The sequence below is a fragment of the Ictidomys tridecemlineatus genome, chromosome 9 (genome assembly GCF_052094955.1).
Source record: "Ictidomys tridecemlineatus isolate mIctTri1 chromosome 9, mIctTri1.hap1, whole genome shotgun sequence".
Lineage (NCBI taxonomy): Eukaryota > Metazoa > Chordata > Mammalia > Rodentia > Sciuridae > Ictidomys > Ictidomys tridecemlineatus.
In genome coordinates this window covers 120,915,534-120,931,427 of record NC_135485.1, presented here as the reverse complement: position 1 = coordinate 120,931,427, position 15,894 = coordinate 120,915,534, and the positions used below count along the sequence as shown (strand labels likewise).

The window sequence follows — 15,894 nt, the reverse complement described above, 5'->3', positions numbered from 1 at the left end:
TATGTGAGTGTAGATTTGATTGCAGTATCAATACTTTACACATCTTTATAGGAAATGTTTTCTGATTATCATACCTGTAAAATTATGAATTTATAATTTCTTATTCTTGTTTCTAATCCAAACAGTTTAGGTCCAGAGTTTCTTCTCTGAGCCATTGTATATCTATATGGATAACTTGAGGGCTGAGGTTGTGGCTCTGCGGTAAAGCATTCCCCTACCTGGGTTCGATCCTCCGCACCACATAAAAATAAAGGAATTGTGTTGTGTCCATCTACACCTAAAAATAAATATTTTTTAAAAACTTGAAAAAACAAAACAAAACTTTGTACTGGGGAAGACCTTCTTAAGCTAGACCCAAATTCAGGGATCCTAAGATTATTTATAATTTGGTACCATAATTATTTTTGAAATACCATATGGTACATGTTTATATGTACATAGGAGAGAGAGAGCATAAAGTCAAAATATAAATGAAAATTGGGAACAAGTTTGCAATGTACATGTTAGTCTAAAGGATAATTTTATTTTTATAAATAGAACTGTTTTAAATCAATAGAGAAAATGAACAACCTAATAGACAAAGCACATTGACAAGCAATTCATCATAAAAGAAATATTGGGGTCAATAAATACAAAAAAGAAAGATCCTCAATATGCCTCATAATTAAAGAAGTGCTAGTCATACAACAATGTGATATTCTGTAATACCTAATGGATTAGTTCAAATTTTAAAGTTTACAAGTCTCAGTGTTGTAAAGGATGAGGGAACAACCTAAAGATTGATTGGTGTACAAATGGAGGCAAATTTTTGATAGGCAATTTAGCAGTAAATTAATCAAAAACTTTCACATGCCTTTTGTCCCAAAAGATTAACTTCTAAAAATATAGTTAGATGTGTGTTTGTGTGTGTGTGTGTGTGTGTGTGTGTGTGTGTGTGTGTCTTCCTAGAATTAGGCAGTTGTACATACACAGTGTTCATTTTGCTGGGGTAGGAACAGTACATCAATACAAGAGATCAAACAAGCTTTGTGCATAACAGGAAGAAACTGCTCATCATAGTAGGCAGGGATATAAAATTTGGAGCCAGAATGACATTCTTCAACACCTCTCTGAAACTTACCAGCAGTGTCATCTTGAATGATTTTCTTTTGCGTGCTTCAATTTCCCATCTGTAAAATGGAAATACTACTACTATGCTACCCAATAACATCGATGGAGAAATTAAGAGTAAAGTACTGGCAAAAGAGTCTGGCACATAATTAATTGCTCCATATGAGTTAGTTTTACTACAATCAGAATTCCATTTCTTATAAGAAGAAAAGAACTGCAGAAATGGAAGCTAGAAGTGAGAGGTCAGTACTTCCACACAAGCAGCTTTTATTTTCATTCTGAACTAAACTTAAAATAGGCCTTAATTCTTCCAAAAGAAAACCTGGTCCACAAACTCTTAGCAAAATAAATTGGAATATTGAAGAAATCACAGGGAATTGACGGAGGATTCTAAATCTTGTACTCTGCAGTGTTTATCCCCCTTGTTAAGCCTCTTTCCCCCGCTTATCTTATTCGTTGACCCATGTACCATCTCCCTTACTTCTGTAGACACGGTGGAAATTTTTTTATGCTCTTTGCCCCCTTCTCTAATACAGTTTCCATGTTAACCTTTCTGGTTTTCTTGGATTCATATCTGGGTTCAATTTTTTTTTTTTTGAACTGAGAATTGAATTCAGGGGTGTTTAACCACTGAACCACATCCCAGACCTTTTTATTTTTTATTTTGTTATAGGGTCTTGCTAAGTTGCTTAAGACCTCCCTGAGTTGCTGAGGCTAGCCTTGAACTTGTGATGGATCCTCTTGTGATCCGAGTTGTAGGTTTAATATTTTTCTAAATAGGTGTTTGTTTCCTTTCTGTTTGTCCATTTTCATCTATACAGCTCCATGTTTTCTCATCAAGCTATAACTTTTTATAAAAATTTCATTAAATCTTTGATGAATCTTGAGCCTATTTTACAGAAAATATTGCTAATTTAATTGAAAAAATAGCTATCAAATGGTGAAAAATTTTTAATATGAATGTTACTGAAGCGCTCAAAAATAAAATTAAATCTTTCATTTCCCTCCAGAGTTTTATTGCTGGTACCATATACTTAATATGTAAAAAAATTTAGTGATATGTTGCATTATTGGAAAATATAGCTTTTTTCTCCAAAGTACACTTTCTGCCTAAAAATAAGGCAGCCAGCCCAATTCCAAAATACTTAATTTAATTTTTTTTCAGATTTGTTTGGGTTCCAGAAACCATCTCAGCCTAAGTTATTGAAAGGTAAAGTGCAATAGGTGCTATTGAAAGGCCATCAAGGGTCTCTCAGATTTGACAGAAAAATTTAACCAGTAAGTTTGCAAGTTTTGGTAGGTCTGCTAGTGCAGCTTGTGGACTTTCTCTCTAGAAACGTGTATGACTTCAGGCCACCTCACCCAGTTGTCTGAAACTTCCTTTGCAAATCTCAAATCAGGGGAGTGGATTTGATAGAGCTTGCTTGCATAAAGAGTATGTCTACCCCTAGCGTGGTCACCTGTGTTCAGAAGTCAGGGCATCATACTACCAGCAGGACCATTGTAGCTGCACTCTTGAGTGTTAGGGGTCATTCCAGGAGAAGGGAGGTGGTCACTACACCCCCCTTTTTTTTTTTTTTGGTCTCAATGTGACGAAACTAGAAGATCAATTTGTCTTTTTTTCTAGCTCTTAGAATCTGCACCTGATGAAAGAAGAAAATACTCCATCATCCCTTTCATGTTGACTCCTGTACATAGAGCAGGCTGACATCTTCTAAGTTAATAGTGGAAGACCCTCCAGAAGAGAGAGCTGCCTTCTCCTTTTCTTCCCTGTCACCTGCTTTCCCATAGAGGATGGCTAACCAACTTCAGGTGTCGCTGCCACCTGGTCTTGGGCTTGTACAACAAAAATAGAAGTTCAGGAGATTAGACAATGAAGAAGAGAGGGAAAAGAGGGAGGATAGGAAAAGGAAACACAGTGAGATGAATCTTACATAATTTGCATATGTACATCACAGTGAATCCCACCATCATGTAGGTCCACAAGAATGGGGTCCTAGTTAGAATAATATATATTCCCTGCTTGTATAATTATATCAAAATGGATTTCAAATCATGTATAACTAAAGAGAACCAAAGAAGAACTAAAAAAAAAAAAAAACCTCTAGTCCAGCCTGACCTCCAACTCTTCCCTTTGGATTGTGATTCTCAAACTGTAGCTCAAGGAAAACATGATTGAAGACTAAGAATGATTTAGTTTAAAATCTCCAAAACTATACTTATTTAGATAAAGAAGATCAATATTTCATTTTATTCATTTGTTCATTTATATATTCATAAACTTGCTCAAAAGATATATCTGAAATACTTCCTAGGTGCCAGGTGCATGGATAAAACATACAATGATTCAAACTATGAGTTTCTAGTCCACAAGTGTCCTTTTCCTTTCAAGTCCTTTCCCCCTGCCAAAATAATACTGGGTTCTTAAGTCACTGTTGCCAAAGCCCTGCTTTCCTACTCAGCCCAAGTTACTGTAGGTAATGTCCATTTTCTCTTTCCCACTAGACATAGAGCTTCATAAGCCCAGGGCCCTTGTCTGTCTTGTTCACCTAAGTGTCCCTGCTCCTATCAAACTACCTGCTACAAAGCAGATGCTCTGTAAATAGCTACTAAACACAAATCTCCTTGCTGTATGTAGATTAGGCCTGACATGAATCATAAAAGTAACAGCAGCAATTGCATTGACGATCAGTGCCTGCAAGTCTTTGCCTTTCATGCCAGAGAGCTGCTGGCAGGACAGATTATCTCTGTTTTCTCTGTCACTGATTTACTGCCCTGGACTTAGGTAACAACATCAGCTAATAGGACGAGCAATGCAACATTGACCTCAAAACATAACTGAACAAACAGTACTCCCTTTATCCTCCACCAATGGCATCAACTTTGTGAAAAATGTAAACATTTTATTAAGTGGGATCTCTGCAAATATGTTTCTTCTCTTTGAAAACATCCTAATTTACTTTATAATATTAAGCAAGTTAGAGTGTTAGTACAGAAAAATTCTACAAGAACTATAATTAAAGAAACTCATCACCAACATAACTGCCCATGTCTCTCACACAGACAGGAATATTCATACCTACCCATAGATTAGGGTGAAAATATATGTGAAAGTAAGGGTTAAGAGTGTGTGTGCCCATCTGAAGTACTGTAATATCTACCCCAAACAACAGCAACAAACAAAAAAAGAAAGTACAGGTTAATTTTGTATAATGTTTACATTCCATTGGGCAATATTGGCATAATAGGCACAGAGCATAGAGGTTGGGTTAGACAGAGTGGGTCAAGTCCTGGTACTAGCACTTTATGTGTGCTCTTAGGTAGTTTAAGCACTCTGAACCTCAGTTTCATTATTTGTTGAGCTCAGTAGTTTCAAAATTAAATAAGATAAATGAATATCGTTGTTGGCATCTGAGGAATGAATCAACGAAGGCCAGTTTACTCACTCATTCTATCTTTATTTATAGAATGTCTGCTATGTCTGTCTTGCTCACCAATGTATCCCCAGACCTCACCAGACCACCTGTCACTTAGGAGGTTCTTAGGTACTACTCATATAGAATGAACATAAGTCTCTCTGTTCTTAAGATAATTCCTTTAGTTTTCTTCCATTTTCCTTCTGCCAGTGGTAAGAAGGCCGGCTGCAGCAGAGCTAGGTGGTAAGGAACTTTCACTGTAACTTTGAACAAGAGTCTACTATATGCTAGAAGAAACTAACAAAATGAACCAGTTTCTGAAAATTAATATTTATCAACTTGTGGACTGGAAATATAATAATACATCGCCTCAAAAATTGTTTGAATCTTCTTAACAAATAGTTCTTTTAAAAATCAGCAAGAACCTATACATCACAAAATAAAATCTATCCAGATTTTTAAAATTTTCTCAGTTATGTTTGGAAGGAAAATATTCTTGTATCTTATTTTAATTGATAGAGTTAATTTTTCTGTCATCTTGTGTAGGGATATATATATATATATATATATATATATTCTGTATATTCTAAAGAATATAATTGTAAAGAAAAATGTTCATTCATGACTAATAATTGGGGCACAAATTTGAAAAAATGCAATCAAATATATTTCTTCAATTAAATTCAATATTCTGTTTCTATATATCTGAGTTAAAAGAATTTGGGAATGTAATCTATACTATCAAGAGAAAAAAGAAATTCACTGTTTCACACTATTACCAAGATTGTATTTCAAAGCACTGTTTAAAACTTCCCCAATCCAAACTCAGATAACTTATCATCTTCTTAATAAAAACATTTTGCAAACTTAATAAGAATATTTTATTTTTCATACAAACAGAACAAAACAAAACAGGAAATACTTTAAAATAGTGCACCTGATGGGATTTCCTTTTGATTCTTGTAGGAGTTCTTAGTCTCAATTGCAATAAACAAATGAACAGATAAGAAAGATGGATCTTGTGACTTATGAGAAATGATGAAGGAAAATTAAGTGTGGGAACAAACTGAAAGAGAAGTACAAAGTCATTACTGTTATGAAGGCTTCCCAATGTTACAATGACATTGTTTTTAATAAGCAATCTGATAGAAAATAAAATATGAAAATTGATTATTATGGATTATATGAAATGTTAACTATGTATCCGGTCACTATAATGTCAATTTTGATTTGAGAATCTATAAACTATTAGTTATTTTAATAATGATTAGAATTTGTTGTAAGTTTTAATTTACATTAATAAAAGACAAAGTATAAAAACTAGTCAGGGTTAAAAAAAGATCTGGACATTTTCTTTCCGGTGTTTGTCTATCAAAGACATGAATTGTTATTTTTTTAATTCTGATTAATGTCTAAAGAAAGGATAAACACATGATGACATAAATTACTCTTGGTTTTAATGGCCTCTTGTAAAATCGAATTATATGTTTGCCTCAAAACCTAGCACATATGGTGTATCTTTAGTGGGTTCCTAATCTTAGTGATTGCTTTCCGAGTGGCTCAAACTTTGTGATTCTATTAAATTTTTTTCCCTGCACATTCTTTGTGAACTTGTGTGGCATTAATTTATGAGAAATGTGATACATCTCTTCCAGGAATGTTCTAAATTTCCATCATTTTTCTGGTTAAATGAGTTGAGGAGATTAGTGTTTCTAAATTAAACCAACAGCAGAGAAGAGTTGTATCACAAGTAAATAAGTCTTGCTGGGAAGATATTGCTTAAGTGATAAAATGGTTCAGCCAACAAGGGAACCAAAAAATTAAATATTTACTAAGGGAAGGTAACCATTTCTGAAATCATGCCTAACAGAGGACCCAAGTATATATAGTTGAAGTTCTCTCTGGTCTTCAGGCAGAAGATGATTTCTTGGAACTTTCAAAAATTTGAAACCATGAAACATCTGTTATTGCTTCTGTTGTGTGTTTTCTCAGTTAAATCTGAAGATTATGACGAAGATCATGAGGTGATTTTTATATTATTCTACTATTACTAATCTTATTAATATAAAATACAATACAATCATACTAATGAATAGTTACTTAAATGAAATTAGTGTTGATTATAGTTTGAAACTGAATTGTTAATCTCTAGGATCTAATTTACCTAAAGCTACTTCGTGATGATTCATTTGAGAAAGCAAAATAATTTGATTTTTTTTTTTGGTTTATTACTTATATTTTCCAAGGATGAAGATGGCTTGGCTAACGTAAGATGTATTTTTTTTCACTTTTTGTTATCCTGAATGCTATGATTTTCCCTTAGTTCAAGCAATACATTATTACAATTATAAGTATAGAATCTAAAAATTGTAAGGGCTAAAAGACAGCAAAAGAGGAGAGTTTTAAAAGAAAAAGCTGTGGTAGATAGGTGGCTTTTTGGTGAGGAGAGCAATATATAGCTCTTGAGATTACTGACTAATTATGAATATGAATTATAATTTAAGTTTAAATGAAACGTTTTTCAGATGAGAAAATTTAAATCAGAGGTGGTGTTTATTGTTATTATTGATGGCTATGAAGTCTAACTTTTTATTTTGTCGAACAGTTTTGTCCTCAAGTGTTATCTTTGCCAACTTACTGCTATTAGTTTGTTATTATCAAAAACATAGAAATGCATTTAGAAAAAAGAAATATTTAAGGAATTGTAATTTTATTATCAAATGTATCATGATAAAATTTCTTGTGTATGATAAAGTATCAACACACTAGAAATAAGAATATACAATAAGACTTTGATTCATTTGGCTCTTTTATTGAATTTGGAGAGAACTTTAATGTTCTAATCATCACACTCTTCAAATAAAAAGATAACTTGGTCAATCACATTTGGTGAGAAAAATGGAAAGAAGTTGTGAGACTAAGTTTTTTGAAGCACTTTGCAAGGTACTTTCACATTCTTACTCAGTAACTAATCTTCATAGAAATAGTTTAATAGTTTATGTTCCAAAGCAGATTTTCTAGTTTTGGTTATTTTGATAAGTGGTCTTCATAGACTTAAAATCTGTTAAATATTTTTTACATTTTTTTCTCTAGTAAAATTGCTTCTCGACTAGCACTCTAAAACAAAAAAGAAAACAGTCTCATTTATAATTTTATTTATAATAAACAGGTGAATTAAATTTGTGTTGGAGCAGACAAGCTCTCCTTGGGACCTTGCCTTTGATATTTCCTCCAAATCTTTTTCATTAAGGATATATGTGATTGAGCAGGGGACTCTGGAGCCAAACTTCCTAGGTTTTAATCCTAGCAGGAAATGTTAAGTAATAAAATTATCTTACAAATAAATGACAATAAAATTCTAAGCACAGCTCATTTGGTGACTTTTAGACTCAAACAATTGCAAAAGAGTTCAGGTCCTTCTCCAAATTTTTGTCATTTGTTAATTAGTAATTAAGTCCCCATGAATACAATTACTGACAAAGAGTATATTATAATATATTTAATTCAAGCCAAAAACCTTCATATTGCACTGCATATTTTGCAATTCAAGTTTATTTAATGCAATATTTTTGTTAATACATGATTTTTATTGCAACATATAAATCTTAAGAATTATTTTAAATATGAGATAATCTTGGTATTTCATATAGAGATCATATAGGAAATTTCAAAATTATATTTTAAAAAATTTTGTTAATAGGAAATAAGAGTGAAAGTTGAATTAAGAGTGAAGAAGCCACTTAAACTATAATATCTATTATGTATGATTCCAACATATATAATATTCCAAGTTATAATGAGCATTTACAATGGGCCTAGTACTATTCTGAGTGTGTCATACATAAGTCATTAAATCCTTACAGTAATCTTATGAGACAGATATAAACTACTGTTATCCTTGTTTTACAGATGAGGAAACGGGGACACAGAGTAACTTGCTCAGGGTCTTATAGTAAATGTAGGGTCACAGTTGAAAGCCAGGCAATCTGACTCCAGAATACCTTATTTCTCTTGCAACATGTTAGGGTCAAAGTTTGTCTTATTACAAATCAAATTTAAGTAAATTTCACTTTAAATAAACCTTCTATTGTCTGTTACATATGATCCTATAGGATAGACTGATGATCAATTTGTAAAAGTTGAAAGTGGGGAATGATAAATAATGATTACAGGAATTTAGTAATCGAAGGGGCTTAAGAATATTCATTCTTTTGACTGTATAGATTCCTGAGAATTTTGTGTGTTCCAATGTTTGGGTTTCAAGAACCTGAGGTCAAGGTTATTCATAATCTCATATAGTTTTCTCTTAGAGGCTCTCTTTAAAAACTCTCTTGGGTATGGTAGTCTTAGATGCTATTCTTCTTTCATCCTTTTCTGAAGAGACATAAGTAACCTTCTGATTTTCTACCACAAACTAGCCAGTGGATGGACCTTAAGCAAATCTTCAGGTTTGTGACAACCTCAGTTATAAAATGAGGGTGTTGGAATAGTTTCTCTAACAGTCATCATTCTATTTCTGTCTGGCTTTCTGCAGGCTGTAGTGGATGCTCGTGGTCATCGACCCATTGACCGGAGGAGGGAACAGGCTCCCAGCCTGAAACCTGCCCCACCTCCCATAAGTAGAGGTGGCTATCAGGCTCGTCCAGCCAAACCAGTTGTCGGTCAGAAAAAAGTGGAAAGAAAAGCCCCAGATGCTGGAGGCTGTCTTCATGCTGACCCAGACCTGGTAAGCATTGACATTTCTTGCAGTGGTGGGTCTCCCATGCAGAGAAAGTCTAGGTTTTCACTGACCCACATTACCAGCATTGCTATTTTGTTTATTTATTTTGCAAATAAAATTCGGAACATAAACCTAATTTGGTCTTTGGTGTAGTCTCCCTTTCTTGTGTTCTTTGGTCTGGGCCTAGGATAACAAGTTAGGATATGTGGGTATTGTCTTTGCTTTAAATTTCACCTACTTCTTTTGTTTAAGTTGATAAAATTTTCATAGCCTCATTACATTTCTTCTGTGGTAAGGATTATTTTAAGTTTTCAAAATATGTAAATATATGATGATGCTAATTCTGACATTTCTGGTCTTCCATAGAGCAAGTCAAATAACACAGTGTTACATTGACTAATGAGATAATTGGATTGTTATATGCACTATTTTAACAAGTATCCATAATCCACATCCTTTCTCTAATGCCTGCTTTCTTCTTTGTAGGGGGTGTTGTGTCCTACAGGATGTCAGTTGCAAGATACTCTGCTAAACCAGGAAAAACCAATCAAAAACAGCATTGCAGAATTAAACAACAATGTGGAGTCTGTTTCCCAGACTTCCTCCAACACATTCCAGTACATGACTTTGCTAAAAGACATGTGGAAAAAGAGGCAGGCACAAGTAAAAGGTGGATATTCTTGTGTTTTCCATTTGATTCTCAGTTATAAAATCAGCTGTGAGAATGCATGATTATGAGATCAGCATTTCTAAACTGGTCTAAATAGCATCATTATTGCTTTCAGTATGCATCTGATTACATTAAGATCCTGGCTTAGGCATCTGCACCTGTGTTCGCCAGATAAACATGATCAAAGTTTTTGTTCCCAGTGTGACTTCAACAAGAGTGATCTATGAAAAATTTTACTATAATTTTTCATTGTTCATCTATAAGAGATTTGGTTGATGACTCAGAAGATAAAGATTCACAAAGTGAGCCGGTCCCAGTGCTGCCAGCCTGTAATCCCAGCTGCTGGGGGCGCTGAGGAAGGAGGGTTGTGAATTCAAAGCCCAGCCTCAGCAACAGTGAGATGCTAAGCTACAAAGTGAGACCCTGTCCCTAAATAAAATATAAAATAGGACTGGGAATGTGGCTCAGTGGTTGAGTGCCCCTGAGTACCAAAAAAATAAGAATAAAAATTTACAAAGTGAAAATTTAGCACATATAGATTGAATTTTGAGGTTTTGAATGTGAAAGAGAAATGCATGATATATTTCATTGTCTCATGCACAGGGACGTCTCAACTGTGAATCTTACGATCTCAATGCTTAGGGGTACTGGCTTGGTGTTTAGGGATCAACTACAGTATGAGCCTGGCTTCTCAGTAACATACCTAAGTTTGTACACTTTTCAAATGAGTTGAAGGAATCATAGCATCTCTCTTTTAACTTTTGATGTTCTATAGTACTTATGCAAGGTGTATACAGACATCAAATGCATTTGCTCTAGAAGATGTTCAACTTCTGAGATGGAAGGCCCAAATACTGCTTTCTCCTCTTTTCTTCGACAAAGAAATAAGCAACATATTGTATCCATTATTGGATATAATCTTTAAGTTATACCTATAGTAAATTACTCACATAGTGGTGATAATGCTGAAGTTCTATGGCTTTGCTAATTTGTCTATGCCTTGACAAAATAATTTTCCCTAAGTACAACTATATATCACGATTATTTGATAGTAGCTCAATGTCTCTTATTCTCAGCAAACTAAAATCATAATTATAGAGTTGAATATACTTAGCTTTTAATGAGGCAAATGCTGACCATCCCTATATAATTTCATTTTCCTAGACAATGAAAATGTCATTAATGAGTACTCTTCAGCACTGGAAAACCAACGATTATATATAGATGAGACCGTGAATGAAAACATCCCAACTAACCTTCGTGTGCTCCGCTCAATCCTGGAAGACCTGAGAAGCAAAATACAAAAATTAGAATCTGATGTCTCAGCACAGATGGAATACTGCCAAGCCCCGTGCACTGTCAGCTGCAATATCCCTGTGGTGTCTGGCAAAGGTAAGTAGTTAGCAAACATACTTCTATCAGATTCCAGAAGAATTCACATTCTTTAAAAATAAAAGAATTAAAAAGTGGATCCAGTACATTTTCCTCAGTGGAGCCTAATGTCACTGTAGCACATCATGAAGATGTCATTAGCATGTTGTGGTATGCCTTGGCCTGATGATTTTGCCAATTTCCTATAAGCAGGGTGGAATATAATGATGGTGGTAGTTTCAAGGGTATCTGATGTACAGTCCACGAATGTACTTGGGTGAACAGATGGCAAGGACAGGTATTGGAGCTTCCCCATCCCATGTGTTCAATCCAGGGATACTCCTGGGCACAAGAGGGGCTTAGGGGAGGGCCCTTTTAATTTACTCAGCAGATAGAATTCTTCAAAACTAAGTTTGATTTTCAAAGAAAGATCCAGTGTTTTATAATATTAAAACAATTCTCAAATGTCTATAATAAAACAGTCCTCCCTAACCTATATAATCATTTTTGATAAAGAACTGACCAAGTAATGATGTTATAGATCCTGAACATAAGATGTTATCTTATGTTTGCAGAATGTGAAGAAATCATCAGGAAAGGTGGTGAAACATCTGAAATGTATCTCATTAAGCCTGACAGGTCCAGCAAACCATATAGAGTATACTGTGACATGACCACAGAAAATGGAGGTAAGTATTGGACAGTGGTTCTTTCCAATACCGGACAGGAAACAAGACCTTGCTGTGACATAGCTGGCAAAGAGCAATTTGATTTGGAATTCAATCTGATATTTTAAAAGTTTTAAAATAACTGTAATTTACAAGTTGGGATAAGATCAAGCATATTTCATTTCCAAAGAGTTTAAGAGTTTCCTCCCATATTTATTTTCATGATTCTGTCCATTTTGGAGAACTAAATTAAAGTGGGCATAAGATAAATTGAATGGACAATGGATTCAGATGTTCTTTCCAAAGCGATATCACTTGTTATTGGCTAATTTATGCTATTTTTGTTTCCATCAACCATAGGATGGACAGTAATTCAGAACCGTCAGGATGGTAGCGTTGACTTTGGCAGAAAATGGGACCCCTATAAAAAAGGATTCGGGAATATTGCAACCAATGCAGATGGAAAGAAATACTGTGGCCTACCAGGTAAAAACTAGGAGGAGAAAATAAAATTATTGTATTTCAAATGGGATTTTTTTTCCATTGTAAGAGCATTGATTAGAGTCTGTTTTTAGGTTTTAGGCAGTTAAAAGGAGTTTAATTAGAAAAATGTAAAAGAAAAAGATAGATAAGAAAAGCAGGGTTTTTGTTTGTTTCCAAATATTTGATATTTGGTAACATTTTGTTCTGTTTTTCCTTTAGGTGAGTATTGGCTTGGAAATGATAAGATCAATGAACTTACTGAGATGGGAGCCACAGAACTTTTGATTGAAATGGAGGACTGGAAAGGAGACAAGGTGAAGGCGCATTATGGACTCTTCACCGTGCAGAATGAGGCCAATAAATACAGAATCTCAGTGGGCAACTACAAAGGAACAGCCGGCAATGCTCTCATGGATGGAGCTTCTCAACTGGTAGGAGAAAACAGAACCATGACCATCCACAATGGCATGTTCTTCAGCACCTACGACAGAGACAATGATGGCTGGTATGTGCGGCATTCTTCACTCCTAATTTAAAAGTCCCTACTAGTATTATTACTCAGCATCATTTAACAGCTAATGTTATTAGCAGCCACAATCTGTCACCCAATGTATGTTTCACTTAAAAGCATTTCAACTATAAAGTAGAAATTATTATTCTCACTTTATAAATGCAACTTCAAGAAATTAAATAATTAACCCAAAGTCCAGTAAGAGAAGGAACTGGAATTAGACCACACTCATTTTCTGAGCAATGAACATTCATATAAATACCTACATATCTATGCTCTAATGTTTATTTGAAGATCTTCATTTTGATTTCCAGGGTTCTTAAATACTAATGCATCTGAAAGTTATCATTTCAGTATGAAGTAACCAATGTCATCACTACATGACTTGGCCACATAGGCCCAGCTATCTCCCTTTCTTGCTATGGGACAGGGAAGCCTTTGGTGTACTTATAGGACTTTACATGTAGAACCCAAGGGAAGTACCTCAGTATAGCACTCTCCTGTGGATACTCTGCAAAGAATTAACTTGACAACTGTAGTTCTGCTTCTAGTAACCCAAGACATATTTCCTTTCAGGACAAATGAAGATCCAAGAAAACAGTGTTCTAAAGAAGATGGTGGTGGATGGTGGTATAACAGATGTCACGCAGCCAATCCAAATGGCAGATACTACTGGGGTGGACAGTACAGCTGGGACATGGCCAAGCATGGCACAGATGATGGCGTAGTATGGATGAATTGGAAGGGGTCATGGTATTCAATGAGGAAGATATCAATGAAGATCAGGCCCTTCTTCCCACAGCAATAGTTTCCCAAATGTAGATTTTTATTCTTCTATATGTGACAACATTTTTTACATTATGTTATTGGAATTTTCTTTCATACATTATATCCCTCTGAAAATCTCATATGATTCTGTGTCTTTTTGGAAAAGGTATAGGATAAATGACATTCAAAGTAGCATGAAATTTTCTTTCATATTCTTCACTCACCTTACCATGAAGTAACTAAGAGGATAGTTGGTGGACAGAGTCAGTTGGTTCGAATTGATTGTGAAAAGTTTCAAATCAGGAAGAGAGATAATCTATCCTTATAGAAAAATGATGAGGCAAACTAAAATCTTTTTCTAAATATCCACTTTTAAAACTCTATTTATTTATGTAATATCTGTCACTGAAAACTTTCAGAATTATTAATTAAACCAGTGTCTGTTGCAATAAATCAATGTTTCCTTATTTTGATATCCACACTGCCAATGAGTTAGACTTTGAACTTGTAAGAGAGAGAAGCATCCTCAGCTTCAAGTATCTGATGAGTCAAAATTTTACTCTGTACCATGGGAAACCCACTAATCTTTATTAGGATCAGAACTTCCAGGGGATAATCAGGAGCAAGTCTTCATCAAACATTTTTTAAAGGGAAATAGCAAAGTAAGAGTATGCATAGTTTTCATGGATGAGGTCTACTGTTACTCTCAACTAGGTTTTTCTTCTTTACAAAGTTATACTAGAAGTAGAACTGTTCTTTCTACTTCTCCTTTTGAAGTGGGTATATTGTTTCAACGTCTCCTCATTGCACCTCAACTGCCCTTGGTAACCCTAGGTTCCTCAGTCCTTTTTTGTCATTGCCATTTATTCTGATAGACCTTAATGCCCTGAAGTTCATTGTATGAATCTACCTTTTTACTACTGTGACTAAAAGACCTGGCAAGAACTATTTTAGTGGAGGAACAGTTTCTTTTGGGTCTCATGGCTTCAGTGGTCTTGTCCATAGTTGGCCAATTCCATTCTTTGGGGTTCCAGGTGAGGCAGAACATCATGGTGGAAGCATGTAGCCCAGGAAAGCAGATGTGAGCATGGCACCAGGAAGCACAGAGAGAGACTCCACTCACCATCAACAAAATGTATCCCCCAAAGTCACGCCCTCAATAACAAGCTCCCCCAGCCACACCCTACCTGCCTACGGTTACCACCGAGTTCATCCCTACCGGAGGATTAATGCTCTGATTAGGTTAAGTCTCTCATATCCCAATCATCTCACCTCGAAACCCTCTTGCATTGTTTCACATCTGAGTTTTTTGTAGACACCTCACATCTAAACCATAACACTCATCCTCTTCATTTTTCTAAGAAAAAAAAAAGGGTATTACTTTCTTTATTCTGAATGCTGTCATGTCATCAAATCTGACTTCAACTTTTATCTGGTTACCCTGCCATGGGTTTTGTCACCTGTAGCTTGTGCTCCTTCTATCACTCTGTCATCTCACATATCATCCTAAAAATAGAAAACTCTGGCCAAGTTACTTTCCTGCTTAATGTTAGTTCCTTGCTGTCTATGTCAAAATTCCCTAAAATCAAATTTTTTAGTTAGAGATGAAAATGGCTTACTACTTGGTCCCAGTACCCTCTCCTGCCTACCTACATTTTTGTCACAGTGGGTTTCTCACCATATCAGGACAGATCAGGTCCTTGAAAATGTTTTCACTGGCTTTATTCAGGTATAATTGACATACAAACAAACAAAGTTCAATGCCTAGCACCCCCACCCCCAAAACAAAAACGAAACACTCAAACTTGCACACTCTTTTTAAAAAATATTTATTTTTTAGTTTTAGGTGGACACAATATCCTTATTTTGTTTTTATGTGGTGCTGAGAATCGAACCCAGTGCCTCACGCATGCTAGGCGAGTGAACTACCACTTGAGCCATATCCCCAGCCCCCAAACTTGCACATTCTTAACATATGCTACTCAATAAGCTTCAATATGTGTAGAGCTATCACTAAGGTATCCAATCCATCACCTCCAAAAGTTTTCTTGTGTTCCTTTGTTTTGTTTTGTTAAGTTGTGGTAAGAACATTTGATATGAGATCAACTCTTATCAAAATTTTCAATGTACAATATTGTATTATTATCTACAGGCAGTACATTGTAAGAAGATCTCCA

At 34.9% G+C, this 15,894-nt stretch overlaps 1 protein-coding gene across 1 annotated transcript; it reads left to right on the top strand.

Annotated features, from left to right (window-relative positions):
* The first annotated feature begins 6,392 nt into the window (after positions 1–6,392).
* Positions 6,393–14,170, top strand: Fgb (fibrinogen beta chain). Its single transcript, XM_005330908.5, has 8 exons — positions 6,393–6,550; positions 9,061–9,252; positions 9,733–9,916; positions 11,081–11,308; positions 11,863–11,976; positions 12,316–12,441; positions 12,658–12,943; positions 13,526–14,170. Exons 1-8 carry the CDS (start codon positions 6,446–6,448, stop codon positions 13,755–13,757), a joined length of 1,467 nt encoding a protein of 488 aa, XP_005330965.1. The 5' UTR covers positions 6,393–6,445; the 3' UTR covers positions 13,758–14,170.
* Positions 14,171–15,894: the final 1,724 nt, after the last annotated feature.

Excerpts from the sequence above, each read along its gene's own strand:
- Fgb (XM_005330908.5), top strand. The coding sequence starts at position 6,446 with ATGATTTCTTGGAACTTTCAAAAATTTGAAACCATGAAACATCTGTTA. Across the intron at positions 6,551-9,060 it reads ATTATGACGAAGATCATGAG|GCTGTAGTGGATGCTCGTGG; the intron begins GTGATTTTTATA and ends GGCTTTCTGCAG. Across the intron at positions 12,442-12,657 it reads GAAATACTGTGGCCTACCAG|GTGAGTATTGGCTTGGAAAT; the intron begins GTAAAAACTAGG and ends TTTTTCCTTTAG.